This window comes from Urocitellus parryii, chromosome 13 (genome assembly GCF_045843805.1).
Source record: "Urocitellus parryii isolate mUroPar1 chromosome 13, mUroPar1.hap1, whole genome shotgun sequence".
NCBI classification, from domain to species: Eukaryota; Metazoa; Chordata; class Mammalia; order Rodentia; family Sciuridae; genus Urocitellus; species Urocitellus parryii.
In genome coordinates, this window is record NC_135543.1 from 24,931,157 (window position 1) to 24,948,287 (window position 17,131).

General features: G+C 54.0%; 1 protein-coding gene across 3 annotated transcripts in view; it reads right to left on the reverse strand.

Moving 5' to 3' along the window:
• Ctif (cap binding complex dependent translation initiation factor) overlaps nt 1-17,131 on the reverse strand; it is a 262,414-nt gene that overhangs the window by 119,353 nt on the left and 125,930 nt on the right. For all 3 annotated transcript variants that reach the window (XM_026393788.2, XM_026393787.2, XM_077792243.1), the window contains one exon: nt 14,316-14,392. In XM_026393788.2, the coding sequence (XP_026249573.1) occupies nt 14,316-14,392 (77 nt within the window). The remainder of the gene's footprint in view (nt 1-14,315; nt 14,393-17,131) is intronic.

Sequence of the window (17,131 nt, forward strand, 5' to 3'; positions counted from 1 at the left end):
TGAGGGCTTTCGGGGAAGTGAGAAATAGGTGACTGGGAACAAGAGGAAGGGGGAATTCTTGCTATGCAGCAGCAGGAAGTTTAGCAACTCTGCCTCTGGTAGTGAGATGAAAAATAGAGAATTTATCTAATGGCTTGCATGATCTCACTGTGGGGATTTCCAGCTGGTGTTGAAGGTGTCACCTGGTGAGAGGAGAGAGACAAGTTAAAAGAAGGACTGTTACCAAAAAGGAACCAGAACTTGCTAATTTTGAAGATTCCCCAGACTTCCCAGATGGTCGATGATGCTAAAATTAGGAAATGACTTCTGGGTAGAGATCAGATCCAGGAGTTCTCAAGAAAGCAGGGTCCGGGGCTGAGGCGGAGGGTGTCACTGTGAAGTCCTCTGTCAAGATCTTAGCCAGACCAGAGGCGCTGCCTCAGAGTATCACTCAGTCGGACCAAAGAGTCTGTAGATGGTGACAGTGTGATTCTCAGATCTTTTCAAAGAGCAGAGCTTCTAAAACGCCAAGGGTATGGATTGTCCCTTGCCCAATGCAGGAAAGGGACAGTCTTAAAAAGACTTGGGAGTGGGGTTTAATTAGTGACCTAGAATCCAAGAGGATTTACAAAAGACCTATAAAGTTTTCCAAAGAATGATATCAACTTGGGCTGGAAGGAACAGAGACCACAAAAGAAAAAGAAGCTGTTGGAGCCCCCAAATTCTATTGGCAGTGTCATGGCTTAGATAGGAGGTGTCCCCTAAAACTTATGCATGAGACATGCAAGAAGGTTCAGGTGAGATGATTAGACTCCAAGAGCTTTAATGTGATCCGTGGGTCACTCCACCCATGTAGATTGATGGGGCCGTAACCGTAGGCAGGTAGGGTGGTTGGAGGAGGCAGGTAGGGTGGTTGGAGGAGGCAGGTCGCTGGGGGTGTGCCTTTGGGGTTTATATATTGTCCCTGGTGAACGGAGCCCTCTCTCTGCTTTCTGGTGCCATGTCCTGAGCTGTTTTCCTCCACTCCACCCTTCCTCCAGGATGTCCTGCCTCACCTTGGGCCCAGAGCTGTGAAGTCGGCCATGGATGGACTGAGACCCGTGAAACCACAAGCCAAAATGAACTTTTCCTCCTCTCAGTGTCTGGTCAGGTCTTTTGGTCACAGTGAAGAAGCTGATTAAAACAGTAGGAAGCCCGTGGAGAAATGACCCAGCTGCAAACACACGCCACCTTTCCCAGAGACGACGCGGAGGCAGAACCAAGAGGCAGAGCTGTCACTGGGCCCATGACTTGGCTGCAGTCACACAAGAGACCCTGAAGGGGAGACTAAGTCCTGGGCAGGAAGGGACTGAGTGCTAAGCAAGGAACTTGCAGAGGAGCTGTGGGAGCCAGCCTTCATGATGGTCCCCAGGGTCTCACCCACCCTGGGGTAGCTTCCTCTCACATGGTACAAGGTCAATCTGTGAGACCAGCAGAAGGGACAGGATGTCATTTCTAAGATTAGGTGGTAAAAAAATCCTGCAGTTGCCATCTTGGTGTCCGCCTGTCTGTCTGCCTGCCTGTCTTCCCATCTGTTCCTCTCTCAGATCATCCTCTTGGAGAAGTTAGCTGCTGTCAGGAGCAGGCCGGGAATGTGCCCATGAAGAGGTTCACCTCACACCTGACATCTAGTGAGGAACTGGGACCTGCCAACAACCTGGTGAGCAAGCTGAGGAGCAGATTGTCCCTGCGGGAGTCTTCTCCAGTCTCAGTTGAGCCTCCAGATAGTGACGTCTCTCAGTGACAGCTTGACGACAGTCTCAGGGGAGACCCTGAACCAGAACCATCCAGTTAAGCTGCTCCTGGATTTCTGACTCTTGGAAAGGGGTGAGATAATGAATGTTTGTTGTTTAAAGCACTAAGTTTTGGGGTAACTTGTTATGCAGCCACAGATAACCAATACAAACACCCAGGCCAAGCCCCGTTTCCAGCAAACGATCACTGGCAACGATCACTGGCAGAGTCCCTAGAGTGGCCACACACACACACACACACACACACACACACACCCAGACACACTCATGCACGACTACAAACATGTGTATAATACCAACAAAACCCTGGCACGGAGTCCTGGTGTTTGTGGAGACCTCGGTGCTGCAGACTGCTTCCCCAGCCACATCTCATTTGATCTGCAGAGCACAGATACAAGGTAGATGTGAGCTTTTATAGATAAGACACATGCCTCCGAGAGGTGAAGTGGTGCCTTAAGGCGACACGTCTAGGAAAGAGACTTGAACCAAGTCTGGACAATTCAGCACCCTCAGGTGGCCTCCTACGCATTTGGCTGGAATGTGGGCCCTGCGGTGGCGCATGTTGTGTGACTTGCAGGCAGTCAAGGTCCAGGCAGAGAGGAGGTCTGCCCTGAGTGGGATGGTCTTAGGATCTGAAATCCCAGGCCCGGCTACCTCCCAGCCACAGGAACCTCTTAGTGTGCCTTAAATCCAGGCAGTCAAGGCAGGCCTGCGGGCAGCATCCTTCCCTGGGCTGCCCACTAAGGCCAGATCAACCAGACACCCCGTTTCATAAGATGGGATCTGGAAGCAGTAAATCGGGGGTCCAGGAGTAGAGAATCTGGGCTCACTCTCACTGTCCTCGGTGGGGGTGGTGGGGAGGGAGGGGTGGACTCCTTGATTGCATGTAGTTGTTAAGCATAGTCAAAACACACCAGAGCTGGCCAGGAAAGGGGACCTGACACTGCCCTGGTGTCCTAGGAAGGGAGGTGGGGCAGGATGGGGCTTGGGAGGAAGCTGGTTTGCAGACTCTGTCTAGAGGGATCCTCATGACTCCTCCCCACCAGCCCACTTCTGCCCCGGGATTTCCAGCCCCCTAGATATCAGGCAAAGCCAGAATCCTGCTCTCTGCCTGGATCCCACCCAACTTCTCTGCACCATGGCTACAGCTTGGGTTCAAAGGCACCAGGTTTCTTGCTCAAGGTGATGAGGCTGAGCCACCCACTCCCTGAGCCACTGAGCCAGTCTGGGACACATGCTGGTTGTGGCCACTAGGGACACCAGGTCCAAATGCTCACACAACCCCATCTCGTATAGTTTCTTCCTAAAAAGATTTCTCGTCTGTGTCAAGTTCACACACAGGTTCTTTCCTGTGTTCAGTGTCAGGAAAAAGCCTGAAACTGGATCCTCTGTCCCTGAATCCTCCCCTTGACGTTGAGAGACAGTTTGAAGTCAACGCAAGGGCAGTGCTATTCCTGAGGGAGGGGTCAGCCAGACGCGGCTGGCGGGGGCGGCAGCTTTTGTTCTGGATTCCTCTGTCACCTGCAGAGGTGACTCAGGATGTGTGGGCCCACCCTCCCAGACACAAATGATGAGTGCCCTGCGTGCTCCCAGGCCTCCTGCCCAGCCCTAAACCCTTGAGCTGCCACACCTGCTCCAGGTGAGCGGGGTATCTCCAGGATGGCAGGGAAAACTCTTTCAGCCTGGCCACAGCTTGACCCAGCAGGCCAACCCTGGGAGGCTGGGGAGAGGGAGCTGGTGAGGGCTAGGGCCAGGTGAGAGGCTCCTAGGCATAGGGACCAGCCAGCCTGGGGACAGGAGCCCGCTGGACTGTTGAAGGAACCAGGAGAAGATGGATTCTAGTGAACAAGGTGAGTGAGGATGGAGGTGGGAGGGCAGGTAGGAAGGTGAGTGGGCAGGTTGGGTGGGCTGTGTCCACAGGGAGCACAGGGGTCCTGTAGGGTGCGCTGGCAGGGGCCTCGGAAGGCCTATTTGAAAACCGATAAACTGTTTAGCATTTCCTCAAAAACCTCGATGCTGTTAATGTGCTGGTGACTAGGACTTTAAAGTTCCCCATGAACCGTTGGTGAACTTGAGTGTCCACCTACCCTTGAGTCTGCACCTACAGTCTGCCGCGATCAGGGCCTCTCTACTCCGGGTGCTGGGCTCTGTTTGTTTGGTCTACTTTGAAAGAATGGGCAGCTCCACCTTGCTCACCTTTCGAAGGGCACTTAGGTCCCTGCAGGTGGGCAATGAGTGGGGGACTGACACAAGCTGCCACCTCTGGAGTCGGGAGACCCCTTCCCTTCCCCTCCCTTCTCCTGTGAGAGTTGAGACAGGCACCACCTCTGGGGACCCGAGTCCTGTCTGCCTGAGTTATTTTCTTTCTGTTTGCTGGTGTCTTGCCTAATTGAGCTCCTGCATCACTTCTGGAAACCAGGCTGGCCTCCCAGAATACTCTAAACCATAACAGAGGCCACCGTGGCTTCCCCAGGACACATGCATTGGAATAAATGGCTAAAATTAAGTTACTGGGAAGACTCAGAAATAACCTCAGGGTAAATGCTGACCCGGGCAGGAAGGTTCCTCTGTATTTTTAAAACCTGTCCCACTGTCACTGCTAGGGGCGCTTGGGGAGTGAAAGGCACCCTCAGGCCTTAGGCTTATCTTCCTGGGTCTGGGAAGGAACAGGTATCTGGCGGAGGCCCTCCACTGAGAGCTGCCCACCCAGCTGGAGCTCACACCACCCTCCCTTCAGGTCTCACTGGGTGGGGCCCCACAACCTGGGATCTCTCTGGTCTATTGCAAGGACTTCCTAAATATGTCCACTCATGAGTCATCTGGTCGAGGACAGGAGTCTGTAAGCAGGACTGACCTGGTGCAGGACAGAGAAGGCAGGAGGGTGGTGACCCTGCTTGTTGGGGTCTGGTCTGGAGTCTCACCCCTCAGCCATTCATGCCTCTGAGCTACACAGTATCCCTCCCCTCTGTCCCTCTGAGAATGACAGCCGGCTCTGCACTAAGAGGACATGCTATCTTGAATACCCCTGTGCCCTATGGAGAGATCGGGGGTATATGCAGAAGGCAGAGGGGGACCCAGGAGAGAGAGGCTGAGGACATGGAGGAGGGACTAAGGGCAGAGAGCTGGTTGGGGCAGAGGGTCTGAAGCCAGAGAGCTGGGGTTGCTTCACTTCTCTCCACCTGGAAAACGGAAATAAAATCGCCCCACCTTCCTTAGGATGATCACTATTTGTTTAAGGCTCAAAGAGTGCTCCCACCACAGCGAGCCCCTGGAAGTGCTGTGGAATTGCTGAGCGACTGCCGGGCTGGGCTGGGGGTGGGCCGAGCTTGCCTGCGAGTCCGGCAGAAAGACCCTCAGGATCGGCGGATGCACAGGCACCCCTGGGTAAGATGGTCTCCTATGACATCTGACCTCAGGCAGCTAGAGACTGGGGGCATGATGGCTCAGCCCAGCACGGTGCCAGCGTCCAGATCTGGACTAGATATGGGGAGGAAAGATGTACCCAGGAGCAGCAGACATTCACCTTCCTGGAGAGGACGTGAGCTGGGCTTACAATACTAGAGACACGGCTTATTCGCCCCGAGGGCCCGGGCCAGCCTGTGGAGTGTTCTCACTCTGTCTTTCCCATCCCGTGGTTAAAGAGTGGAATCTTTCTGGGAAGAGTCCTCTGTCTCTGGCCCTGCACTCTTTCTCACACACTTGGGAACTGGAATCACAGCCCTCATTTTATAGCTGGGAAACTGTGCTTCCAGAGCCCAGGGCAGCTGCTCTGGGCCCAGACTCCACAACTCCTGCACCAGCGTCCTTTCCTCCCCTGCCCACAGTGCAGGGTGGAGGTCCCTGGAGTGACGGTCAGGAAGAAGGTGGGATTGTTTTCTGAGGGGCACTTCCCGAGGAGGCCTTCCCACGTACCTGCTGTCACACAGAATACCGGCACCCTGTCCCCAGGACATTAAGAGGAATGTGCTTGGGGAGAGTCCTGATTTTCCCAAGATCCTCTGGCTGGTGAGAGATGAAGGCAGGTGAGCCTGGCCCAGGGCCCGGCTGCCCGCCATACATCCTGTCCCATGGAAGGCTGGGTTGGCTTGGTACTAGAGCTCCGGTCACTTGGGGCTCCTGAGAGGAAGAAGGGTTGGGGTTAGCATTTGCGAGTCAGTTAGCAAATGCTCAGCATTTCAGAGAAAGACAGACCAAGACCTCTGAGTTGGAGTAACTAAACCAACTGGACTGGCCGGGGTGTCCAGACACAGTGTGGAGATGGCATCAGTCTCTGACCAATTTCCTCGTCACAGACCTCCTGCCCACCAGGTCACCAGGCATGTACCCCTGGCTTCTCTTCAGTCACTTTTAATGACCCTGGGTCTCCCCACTTTACTATTTAGGGCTTTCGGGGCCTGAATGAGTTCTGATTGCTGGGGAAAAGGGAGAAGAGTGACCAACGGAGAGGACTGTCCTGCTTCCCGACAGTGGATGCAGCCTGGGAGGGGTCCAGGCCTGGCAGGCAGAGCTGGCACCCAGGGGCTCTGCCAAATTGCATGGCAGGCCACCTCTTGAGCTGTTCTGGCCCTGACGTGGACATGCATCCTGGGCCAGGGACACGTGGGTCCTTCATGGGAGAGGCCCTCAGGGCCTTGTGTTCCTACAAAGTGTGATGCTAAGAGTAGGTGTTCAGTCCGGAGCGTGCCTCAGGAGGAGGAGCAGGACGGGGGTCCAGGGAAGGCACATTGCACAGAGGAGGGTCAGTCATGGACTACCTCCCTGGGGACGCTCCTGGCCGCTTGCTCTGCCCAGGAGTTCCGGGTGAGGCCTTTGCACTGTACGAAGGTTTCTGAGACCATCGTGATTTGTGCGATGCCTGGGGTCTTCTCTAGTTGTGTCTGGGGGTTCTACTTCCATCAAAATGGCCCTGGACATGTGGCTTGGAGAAATGAGCTGCTCTTCTCTCCGAGAGAGCCTGCTTGGGGGTGGGCGTGAGGGAGGAGAGGATCCTAAAAATAATTCCTATCTGACTCATTTTGCTCAGAATCTGACAGGGCCGCCTGCCAGGTGGGGGTTTGCCGTCCCATTTTCTTATCTATCTTTAGCAGGGACTTAATGAGGGCAATTTCCTTGCTGGGATAGAAAGAGAAACCGTGGGCAACGTGAGCATGGATCTGTCTCGCGGTCCCCGAGCTCCTGATGACAAGGTGGCAATGACAGTCACTGCAGGGCTGAGCTGTCTGTGGGGGCTTCGGAGACGGCGTCATTCTGGGATGGTACAAATGAAGCAGAGGCCCGCTCAGTGAAGCCAAGCTGGGCAGTGACCAGCACAGGAGGCGTCCCCCGGACCCCCTCTCCTCCTCCCAGTTACCACAGACACACAGATAAGACAGACCACCCAGGCCTGGAATCCCATCATGAACCACCAGCTCATTCACCTTCATCATCTCTCTGTCCTGTTTTAAAGGACAAGGACAGCTAATCCTCCTCGTTCACCACAGGCACATTCTATGAAGTCACTGCAAACACTGACTGAGTGAACGCTGAACTGTTACTCCCAGGAGAGGAACAGGGTTAGTCCCCACAGGCCTCTGGTCACATTCTCACCAGCCTTGTTGTATGTGTGTTTCTGTCTCGAGATCCTAATTTCATCTCTGCTGTTGATCCGCACCGGCGAACGCACAGCCCGCAGCCCTCCGCTCCTGCTGAATGAAGCTCATCTGTCACGCGCATTTCCTCCCTAAGGCACATCATGGCCTTCTTGTGCTTAGGGACAGCAGATGGCACTTCAGCGCTATGCTTGGGGCCATCTTTAACAGCAGATTCACCAACCAAAAGCACACACGTGTGACAAACATGGCACTAAGGGACTAAATAGACCACGAGAAGGACACTTGCTGACAGTAGGAGAGTCAAAACAGAAGACAGAGCGTCCCCTCCTTTGACCTCAGCTGGGACCCTGCCTGCGGCACCACTCAAACTGTCACCCCTCTGTGCGTGGGGACTGGCCTTGGCATGACGCACGCGTATTAGCAAGCAGGCGCATTTGAGGTATGGAGTCCGCGAGTAGAGGGTTCACGAGTAGAGAGGGCTCCTGTGAATGAGCCAGGGGACAGGCGCAGGACTCTGGCTGGGTGATTCCTGATCAGCTTCTGGGCGGAAGACCCTCCAACCCATGTGGGGAGACATCATCACATCTGCTGAGGACTTGAATAGAACAACAGGATGGGGGACTCAGTCACCTCTGGAGGATAAAGGACGCTGATGGTGACTGATGGTGTGAAGGACAGGGGCAGCACAGGTGGCAGATGTGACTTGGAGAGAGAGATTTCAGGAGGCACTGCCTATCCCCCAGGGCTCTCACCATGAGGCCAGATGTGAAAAGGAGGATGGTTGTGGGAAGGCAGGGACGTCCACCAGAGCCGGGCAGAGCTGTCACAGCAGCGACACGAGGCTCCAACACATGAATGACCACTCTAAATGACCTCTCTGTATTTAGAGTGAGAAGGCAGAGGGAGGCTGAGGCTGCTGAGGAGGTGGGTGGCGTAGAATTAAGGGGTTGGCAGGAGAAGCAGATCTGCCCAACACCAGGGCTGCCCTCCACGAGGGAGCAAGTACCGGCCCAGGACGGCCGACCAGCGGCACATCTTTAGGATGTAGGGGCCGACGAGAAGGTCACGGGACAGCCATGGGGCTCGAGTCCTCACCTTCTCGCCTGAGGGACGGGGCAACACTGGTCATGACAACAGAACTCCTCGTACGAGGTCATAAATGGCCCCTGAGCCTGTCTGAGGAATCCTGGAGGATAGACAAGATGAGTTTTAGATGACAACTGGACTGGGGTAAGGGGTGCAGAGATGGCTGGGGAGACGTCATTTGTGGGAACACCCATGCGGGCGTTTCTTAGAGAGATTCCCATTGGAATCAGCGGACTCAGGACAGAAGACCTACCGTCACCGATGTGGATGGACACCGTCTGAGGACTTGAAAGGAACAAAAGGGCAGAGGAAGGGTGACGTCACCCTCTCTTCCTGAGTGGGACATCCATACTCTCCTGTCCTCAGACATGGGAGCTCTGATTCTTAGCCTTTGAACTCATCCTGAATTACACCGTGGCTCTCCCACAGGGCTGCCAGAGTACCCGCTGGACTATGGGATGCCTTGGCCCCCATCATCCCTCGAGCCCATCCCCATAATCTCTCTTGTGATTTCTCTGTAAAGACTGGCGATATGTATATATAGTTTCAATTGTCAAAAATTGCAGAAAAACAGTTATCCCTCCCAAAGAGACTTCCAAATAGATGGTTTGGAAGAAAAAAGATCCCTAATCGCTAGCACAGGTTCATACCAAATCATGGCCAGGCAAATCTGCAACCATTTTTGGAAATGATTACATTAAGGGGACCCTGTAGACACCAAAATTTAAGGGGCATTTCAAGGGGCTTTTCCATCACTCTGTCCTGTGATGTGTTCCGTACCTAGAAGTTTAAAAATCGAGAGGTAATTCATGTGCCACAGGATTCCATTCCTTAAGGCATAGAATTTAAAATCTTCAAGTCCATTTGCAAAGTTGCATACCCATCCCCACTAATTCCAGCATCCTATCTGTTTTGATCAGTGTCGTAAATGCCACCACAAAGACTTTGCAAAATCAAATCTGAAGATTGACACTTAGGAGTTCTAGTACGTGTTGGCAAAGGAAGAGAGGGAGGGACACAATTCTTCAGTGGTTCTACAATGAGAGGACACTAAGCTCTAGCCACAGTCAATGGTAGACAGAAGGTGGCCCAGCTCTGCACTCCTCTCCCCTGCTTCTTGCCCAGTGTAGCCATTGACACTGGAGGGGACGGCTAAGGTCTTCTTTTCTTCTTCCCTTCCATCTGATTGGCCATGGACTAAATTAACCATTCTGAGACCTCATTTAATGAAGCAAATTAATTTGGAAAACAGCTCTCCTGTCTCCCTGGTCACACTGGTGGGCATCTGCAACGGACCGCTAATGTCTCCATTAGCTGCCTTACGGTAATTGCTAAGAGCTGGGCTTTGGAGCTGCAGGGTTTACTGAGACTCCTATCAGCCTGGCCAGGGGACTGTCAGAGCCAGCGTGTTCTGACCGCTCCCTCCTATTTAGCTCTGTGGAGGTACTGAGTCCCGCCTGTCTGTCTCACTTCTGGGAGGGGTGGGGATCCCTGGCCCCGTGCCTACCTAGCTGTGTAATTCACACTCCTGTGGTCCCTCGCTGTCCCATCTCCCTTCCAAATCCTCCTCCAGTTTCACCAGTGGTTCAATCACCACCTCTTCCAGGAAGCCTTCCAGAACCACCCCCACGATGGCTCCTTTCCTGAGCCACCTCTGTATTAGCACGAGACGCTCCACAGGCAAGCACCACATTCTGGCTGATTGTGGAACAAGTGTGCCATTGTACAAGTTCCACCTCTGGTCCTTGAGGGCAGGGACCACACTTTGTACTCTGATGCTCTTGGGAACACTGCACCTAACACCGAGGACAGCCCCATCAATCCAAGCTGGTGAGTTCAGTAGCGGTTCACTGTGGGGCTGGCTGTGATGGCGCCCACGGCCCCCTCAGGAAGAAAGTATGCCTGCCCTGCGACCCTCTACAGAAACCGCCCTGGGTGAAGACAGCTGCTCAGTCTGAGGTCACACCTCCTTTCCCCCTGGCAGTCCCCATCTGATGACCCAGGGACACAAGGTGTAAAGGTGTGCTCTGTCACTTCATCTTGGGTCAACTCCCAGGAAGTCCTCAATGCAGGTCAACTTCTGCCCAATCCTGCACCCCTCCCCTCCCCCTTTCTTCTCCACAGACGGATTCCAGGGCATTCCTTAAAAAGCTAATCTCCATCCCGGAATCTGTTTCCCAGGGAACCTAGACCAAGGCATCTCCTGAGTCTGTTTAGCAATTAAAATGGAGCTAGGGGTGGGCCTTAGGGGAGGGGCTGAGAAAATCCTCTGTCCCCTCCCCAGAGGACACCACTCAAGGTCAACAGAGGCCAAGGGCCTAGACTTCAGCCTTCTAGTGAATGTGCTCCTCTGCTCTGCACTCTGGGGGCAGAGAGCTCTGGGAGGAGGCAGATAAACCTCGGTACACTCTCTTCCAAGTTGCGGGTCTCACCTCTTTGGAGGACAGAGCACCTGAAGCCCCGCTGCTCTCTGGGGAATGCACTGAGAACTCATTCATTGGGTCTAGATGATAAAATGCAGGACTGGCCTGAAATCTGCTGTCTTTTACAAGCTTCCCAAAATAAACAAGTTGTTATCAGTTGTCCAAATTCAAGAACATTTTAAGGAGAAAACCTTTGAACTGTCCAAGACCTTAATTTTTTTTTTCCCTGCAAAATGGGTGTGGGGTGGGGAGCCACCCACAACTCAATTTTTATCACAGAGCCCCCTGAAGCAGCCCGTGGAAATGGGGAGCAGAATCTGGGGACGGCTACCGTGGAGGGGCTCTCCTGGCCCGCCAGCTGGGCTTGGGGAGGTCAGGACTGTGGAGACCGAGCTTTCAAAGTTGTTCCAGGAGAGGGCACACAACTGACCTGGTGCCCTGACCCTGGAAGGGGTACCAGGCAAGGCTTCCTGGGTTCACAAGCAAACCTGGCCCCCTCTGGGTAGTGGGTGAGCAGCATCTCCTATGCACAATGCCTGGCAAGGCTTGCTGGCCACCTGGACCTCCCTCTGACCTGAGAGTGGGCTGGCCATTCCAAAGGGCTTTACAAGATCAAGCTCCTTCAAGTCTCCCAACTAGTGGATGCACTTTATGGAAGAGGCAATCGAGCTTTCTAGATATGAAGCAATTTGCCAATATCCCAGAGCTGGTAAGCGAAGCGGGTGGGATTCACATCCAGCTTCTAATTCTGGGGCGTGAGCCACCAGTGTGACATTATGCAGCTTTCTAACAGCCTCTGATTGAGACAAGTGGGAAATTAAGGCAGTCAGGGTGCACAGAAACACCCCAAGAGCCAGCTGGGACTGGGACATGGTGCAGACTTCCTTGAAGATGGTTTGGGGGCATCACACAATCCTATCTGCAGCTATGTGCCCATGCTACACAGAGCCTACAGCTCTCAGATCCAGACTCAAGTCACTTTGCAGGAAGCCAAGGCCATGGGCTCTTGTAGGCAAACCAAGGAGAGCCAGAGATGGCTACCTCCCTCCATGAACCAGGGGTGAGATCACAGGCATGATACAGATGCTGGCTGTGTCCCTCTGACACCAAACCTGATGTTGGTCACCTCTTCCCCCTTTGCTGTGTGGTGTACTCATGGAATGCAAGCCCTTCTCGTTGTGGTTTAAGCCCCAAAGTAGGCTGACCTGCTGGACAGAAGTGCTAACCATCAAGGTCAAACTTAAAGGTTCAGCGCTTAGCAAGGCCACTCAGGAGGATGATCGACCAGGAGGGTTGGAATTGGCCTGATAAGGATTCAGGGCCCTCCTGCTTTTAGACAATGAGATCCTTAAACCCCATGGCTGCCTGTCCCTCTCCTGGAAGTCCCCATCTCCTGGGGACTCCAGGATGACTCAGGCGGTGGTGATGGGCTGTACTGTGCTCCAGCACGGGAAGGAGGGTGGGGCGCCCTGACCAGCTTTGACTCGGTGAGCATCTGCTACCCTGAATGGCAGTCTGACCCCGATGGTGGAGACGTTCGATCCTTGAGTCTGTCATTGGTCCACCCGAAAACTCTCTCCTTTTGACTCAGCTGACTTCCTCTAGTTTGTGTCCCGGGGAGCCACGAGGCAGCCACCCTTTCCCTGTGTGTAAATCTTTCATGAGTTTCGCAGTGTGGATGTTCTTTCCTCTTCCCTGGCCCCAGCCTTCCAGCTCTCCTCCAGGACATACTTTCCGTCCCTTTAATCATCTTTATTGCCTCGCTCTGGATGCTGGCCCAGCCCACATCCTCTGCGAGGTGAGCTGACCTACCCCGGGCACTGGCTACTATGAGCGCAGCCCAGCTCCCCAGTCCTGGTGTGTCGTGCATGTTGCTCTTCCTACATTCCTGGGTCATGCTGCTGCCTTCCGGAGGCCTGCCCCTGTCCAGGGGACTCCTGTGGAGCAAGGCGACCTGGCCCAGAAAGGGACATGTGGGCTGACCTGGATGCGACGGCCTGGGCCAGGAGAAGCCGTTTAATTCGGAAGCTTAGGGACTCTCCATGCCTTTGAGACACACATTCTGTTCCCCCTGGCGTGCCCAAGCCCTTGGGAACCCCATTCTTCCTTTAGGGGTACTCTCTGTTTTTTTAACTCTGCTGGGAACCCAGAAGCCAGGACGTGGCCTGTGCGGCTCTGCCCAGCCGTGGCAGCTCACACAATGCAATTAGCTGTACTCTGGCCGCAGCAGGGGCCGGGCTCGGTCCAACTCTCCCGGCTCAAGTTTCCCTTTTGATGCCTGGTGGTTCCACATAAAGTGCCTGGTGGTTCCGACTTGTAAGCCAGGGCGGCCTGCCTCCCAGCTAGTTGGACATTTACTGTCTTCTGTGAATGTTTTCAAACTCACTAAATCTGCTATTGGAGGACAAGCCCTCTGGGTACTGTGTCCTCCTCCCACCCTGAGAGTTGTGGCCACCACCTCATACCCCGTGATCAGGGCCTGCAGGCCGAGGGGAGGGTTGGAGACGCTGGTCAGCCACAGCCCTCCATCTCCAGGAGGTGGCCACGCAGCATGAGGGCAGGCACTCCTCATTTTCTGATCAGGGGATGTCAGCTGGCTATTCCTCATCTCTCCGAGAACATTCTCTGTTCACAAAAGGTAGATCACAAGACATCACCTTCTTGTAAGAATAAATTCCCTATAGGGAACACATCATTTGCATTCCTCAGGCATACGCCTTTTTGTTCTTTCTTTTTTTGGATTTCCATCCAGAAATAATTTATGCACATTCAAGCAAAAAATATACTCCGACTCCCCCTTTTGCACAAATGGCCACACGCAATAAATACTGTTCTGCACCTGGAATTTTTTCTTTTTTTCACTTAAACTATAGCATGAAGACTTTTCCCAGTAAGAAAGCCTTGTAGCAAACAAACGCTTGCATTCCCCAGACGGCCAGTCTCCGTTGCTTGTTCTTACCCAAACCAACTCATCAGTCCTTTCCTGTTCCCCGATGGTCACCCAGGATTCTGAGCACCACGGGAGAGCCTGGCTCACTGCTCACTGGCTCACTGTTTGGGAGCAGCAGCACTGTCTATTGCTGATCTGTGTTGCCTGTGACAGCCAGCCGGCAATCCCAGGGACAACTCCCCATGTCAGGGAGAAGGAAAAACAGATATCCTTGGACTTGTGAGCTCCGGGAGCCTCCTGGAGGCCATCTCTCAAAACACGCAGCCAGCAGGTTTGTGCTTTGCCGGACTCCTATAGGGGTCCTGTCTCTGGGCCACCAGTGCAGTGTGGGAATCTCCGACTGGCAACCAAGCGCATCGTGCCGCCAACCTACCAACCTCATCTCAGAGGTGTCAATCGATGAGAGCAAAAGCACAACACGGACCAGGGTTGAAGAAGGCACAGCCACCCACACAGGAAAAGAAGACCCAGTGCTCACTTCGGTCTCTCCTACCTTCGATCGTTTCTCCTCCTCCGGAACAGCTTCTTGGTGTGTGCGATCTCCACTTCATGGGGCATCGGGTGGTAGCCCTGTGACACGGGGAAAGAGGGATTGTGAGTAACTTCTGCAGGAGAGCAGAGAACTGACCATACAAGTTTCCAGGACAGGAGGGCAGGAGCAGCTAACTGTGACCACCAAATCCGACAGAGAATGGAAAACGCTAGAATTTGATGAATTCCCCACCAGGTGAGGAGGCTAGAATTGCAGACTCAAGGAACAGCGGGGACCCAGGGAACCTTAGAATTCATCCTATCCAAACCCACAAACGCAGGCAAGGATGCCGGGTCCAGAGCGCTGAGGGAGCTGTTCAGTCTTGCAGAGAGCGGGCCGGGCCGTGGAGCCAGTTCCCTTCCTTGGTTGGGAACTGAGCACTGGAAGGCAGGCCGGTGGGACCCTCCTGGTGACACCCCAATCCAGAGGTCTGTTTTTGTGTCCCCTTAGACCAGGGATGCTGTCACTGGCTGTAGGATGGGACAAGATCCTTCTCCAATCTCCCAATTTCTAACAAAATGGAAATGATACTTCTTTCTACTTGGGACTGCTGAGAGGACCAGGAGCTAAAGTCTGTTCACCCTGAGCTTCAAGCAGGGGAAGAGCCTCTCCTAATCCTAGGCCAGACTACCCTGTGCGATTTTACCCCAAATCCTCTCCTGATATTGCCTGGGAAATATTTAGAGAAAACATGCAAATAGTTAAATGCTTTTTTAAACTTTGAAGGAGGGACTGGGGAAGATTCTAAGGACTTTTTTTTTTTTTTTTTTTTGTAAAATGCCCTCATGCCAACTATTTACATTGACATCAAGGTTGGGAAGATCGACTTATAATGCAGGGTTGATTCTGCCAAATACCAGGCCTGGGCAGAAGTACTTGCAAAATCTGGGATGATGGCCAGTTCTGTTCTCACCACCTTCCCGCCACCTCCACCTGCAATGGGAAATGTGCCCCAGCAGGGACATGACAGCACCGCCACCCCACTGTGAGCATCCCAGGACGGAACAGGGATACCTGGCCTGGGGGTCTTGGAGGGCCGTCTGACGTGGGCAGGGGAGACCTGAGAACAGGCCCCGACATGGAATCTACCACTTGGGCACACTCAGCAATGGAAAGCCAGAGGCCGGTCTGCTGGAGGGTGGTCAGTGGGTATCCCTTTGACCAAAGCCCAGGGGGAGGTCGTGCGGAGAACGAGAGATGGCAGTTCTGTGGCTGCAGCCCTGACCCCCTGGGGAGGACACAGACCTCTGGATTGGGGCTCCATGGAGAAGGTCCCACTAGTCTGTCTTCACAGGGCTCAGCCCCCACCAAGGCGAGAGATGGGGGGCACTGGCAGCCCTGACTGTGTTGGGACTGGCCAGTCTAGGAGAGCTCTCCAGAAGGGTAATGGGAGACAACTGGTCAGGGACTGTGGGCACAGGGACTGTGGCATTACGGCCACTTGGCTCAGTCACCTACTGAGACCAGGGAGGGAAAGACGTTTCAAACTATATTTCAGTGACGGCCCTTCCCGACCCAGCCTCTGTCTCTTGCCTCCAACAATCTAGCCAAAAAGGCATGAATGAATTCCCAACTCCAGGCTGCCACAATAGGGCTCTGGGGACTTAGGATGTGCTTTGTTTAATGGTTTTCTCAAAGGATATTGTTTGTTTTCTTTAATACAAAATACAAACAAGGAAAAACACCAAATCTTCCCCTCTCACTTCCCCTCTCCCACCCTGAGCAAGCTCCAGCCGGACCCTTCCCTCCCTCCCTCCCTCCTTCCCTCACAGCCTCTCCAGGTCACTTCAGGAACACACAGGGTGTGCCCCAAGTAGACAATGGACAGGAAGCAGAGGCTCCCTCCCGAGCTGGCGGCAGACTGAGATCTCAGCTCTGAGGCTGGACAGACGGAGCTGCCCTCGGCACTTGGCATAACAGGGGCCTGGAGGTGCCAGCCTCCTCAGCAGGGCCTCAGAGTCCTGGGCTCTGACCCACATCTTGGCTCCGCCCCACACACCGAGGGCAGCCATGGGGAGCTGGACACACCGCAGCACGGATCCTGACGCTTCCCCAGGACTCAGGGGAGATCATCCAGGCAGGATGAGAAGCGCCCCTCACTCCCTTAATCTCAAGGAAACAGCTGCCCTAAAACGTGACCAGTAAGACAGGGCCGGCCAGAGTGGCCTGTCCTAGACAAGGGCACCAACGACAGGAACAGGAATGGGAAAGGAGCTCCTGATGGCCTGGCCAGGGACAGCGGGGTTCTGGCTTTAGACCAGAGATCCCCCCCAGCTTCCCTACCTGTGCGCATTTTCCTCGGGCCCTGAGACCTGCCTGCAGATCCTCTGTCTGACCTCTGACCTCTTTCTATAATCAAGTGGGCCTGGGAGCTAAGCAGGTTACATGAACATGAAGAGGAGGCTCCTTCCTCGTGCCCTATTGGTGCAGCACTCATGAAACACATGCACATGCGTGTGTGCACATGCGCACACACACATACTTCCACACTACAGGGCAGTGCAGGCAGCGCCGAGGGGCAACACGTTACTGAACAGGTTGCAAAACATGTTATGTAAAATCGGCCTGTTCTGGGGCAGGCTGAGGCTGCAATCTCACAACCTGGCGCAGTGGGTATTTCCGAGGGATTAAGGGCAGGCCCAGCAGAGCTCTGGCTGCAGAGCTTCAGCCCCAGATGGTTAAGGATCCCAGGCTGGGACAGCTAGGGTCTTTCCCTGAGGTGACAACTATAGAGAACAAAACTTGGGTCTACAGGTGTGGGCGGGGAGAGAACAAGG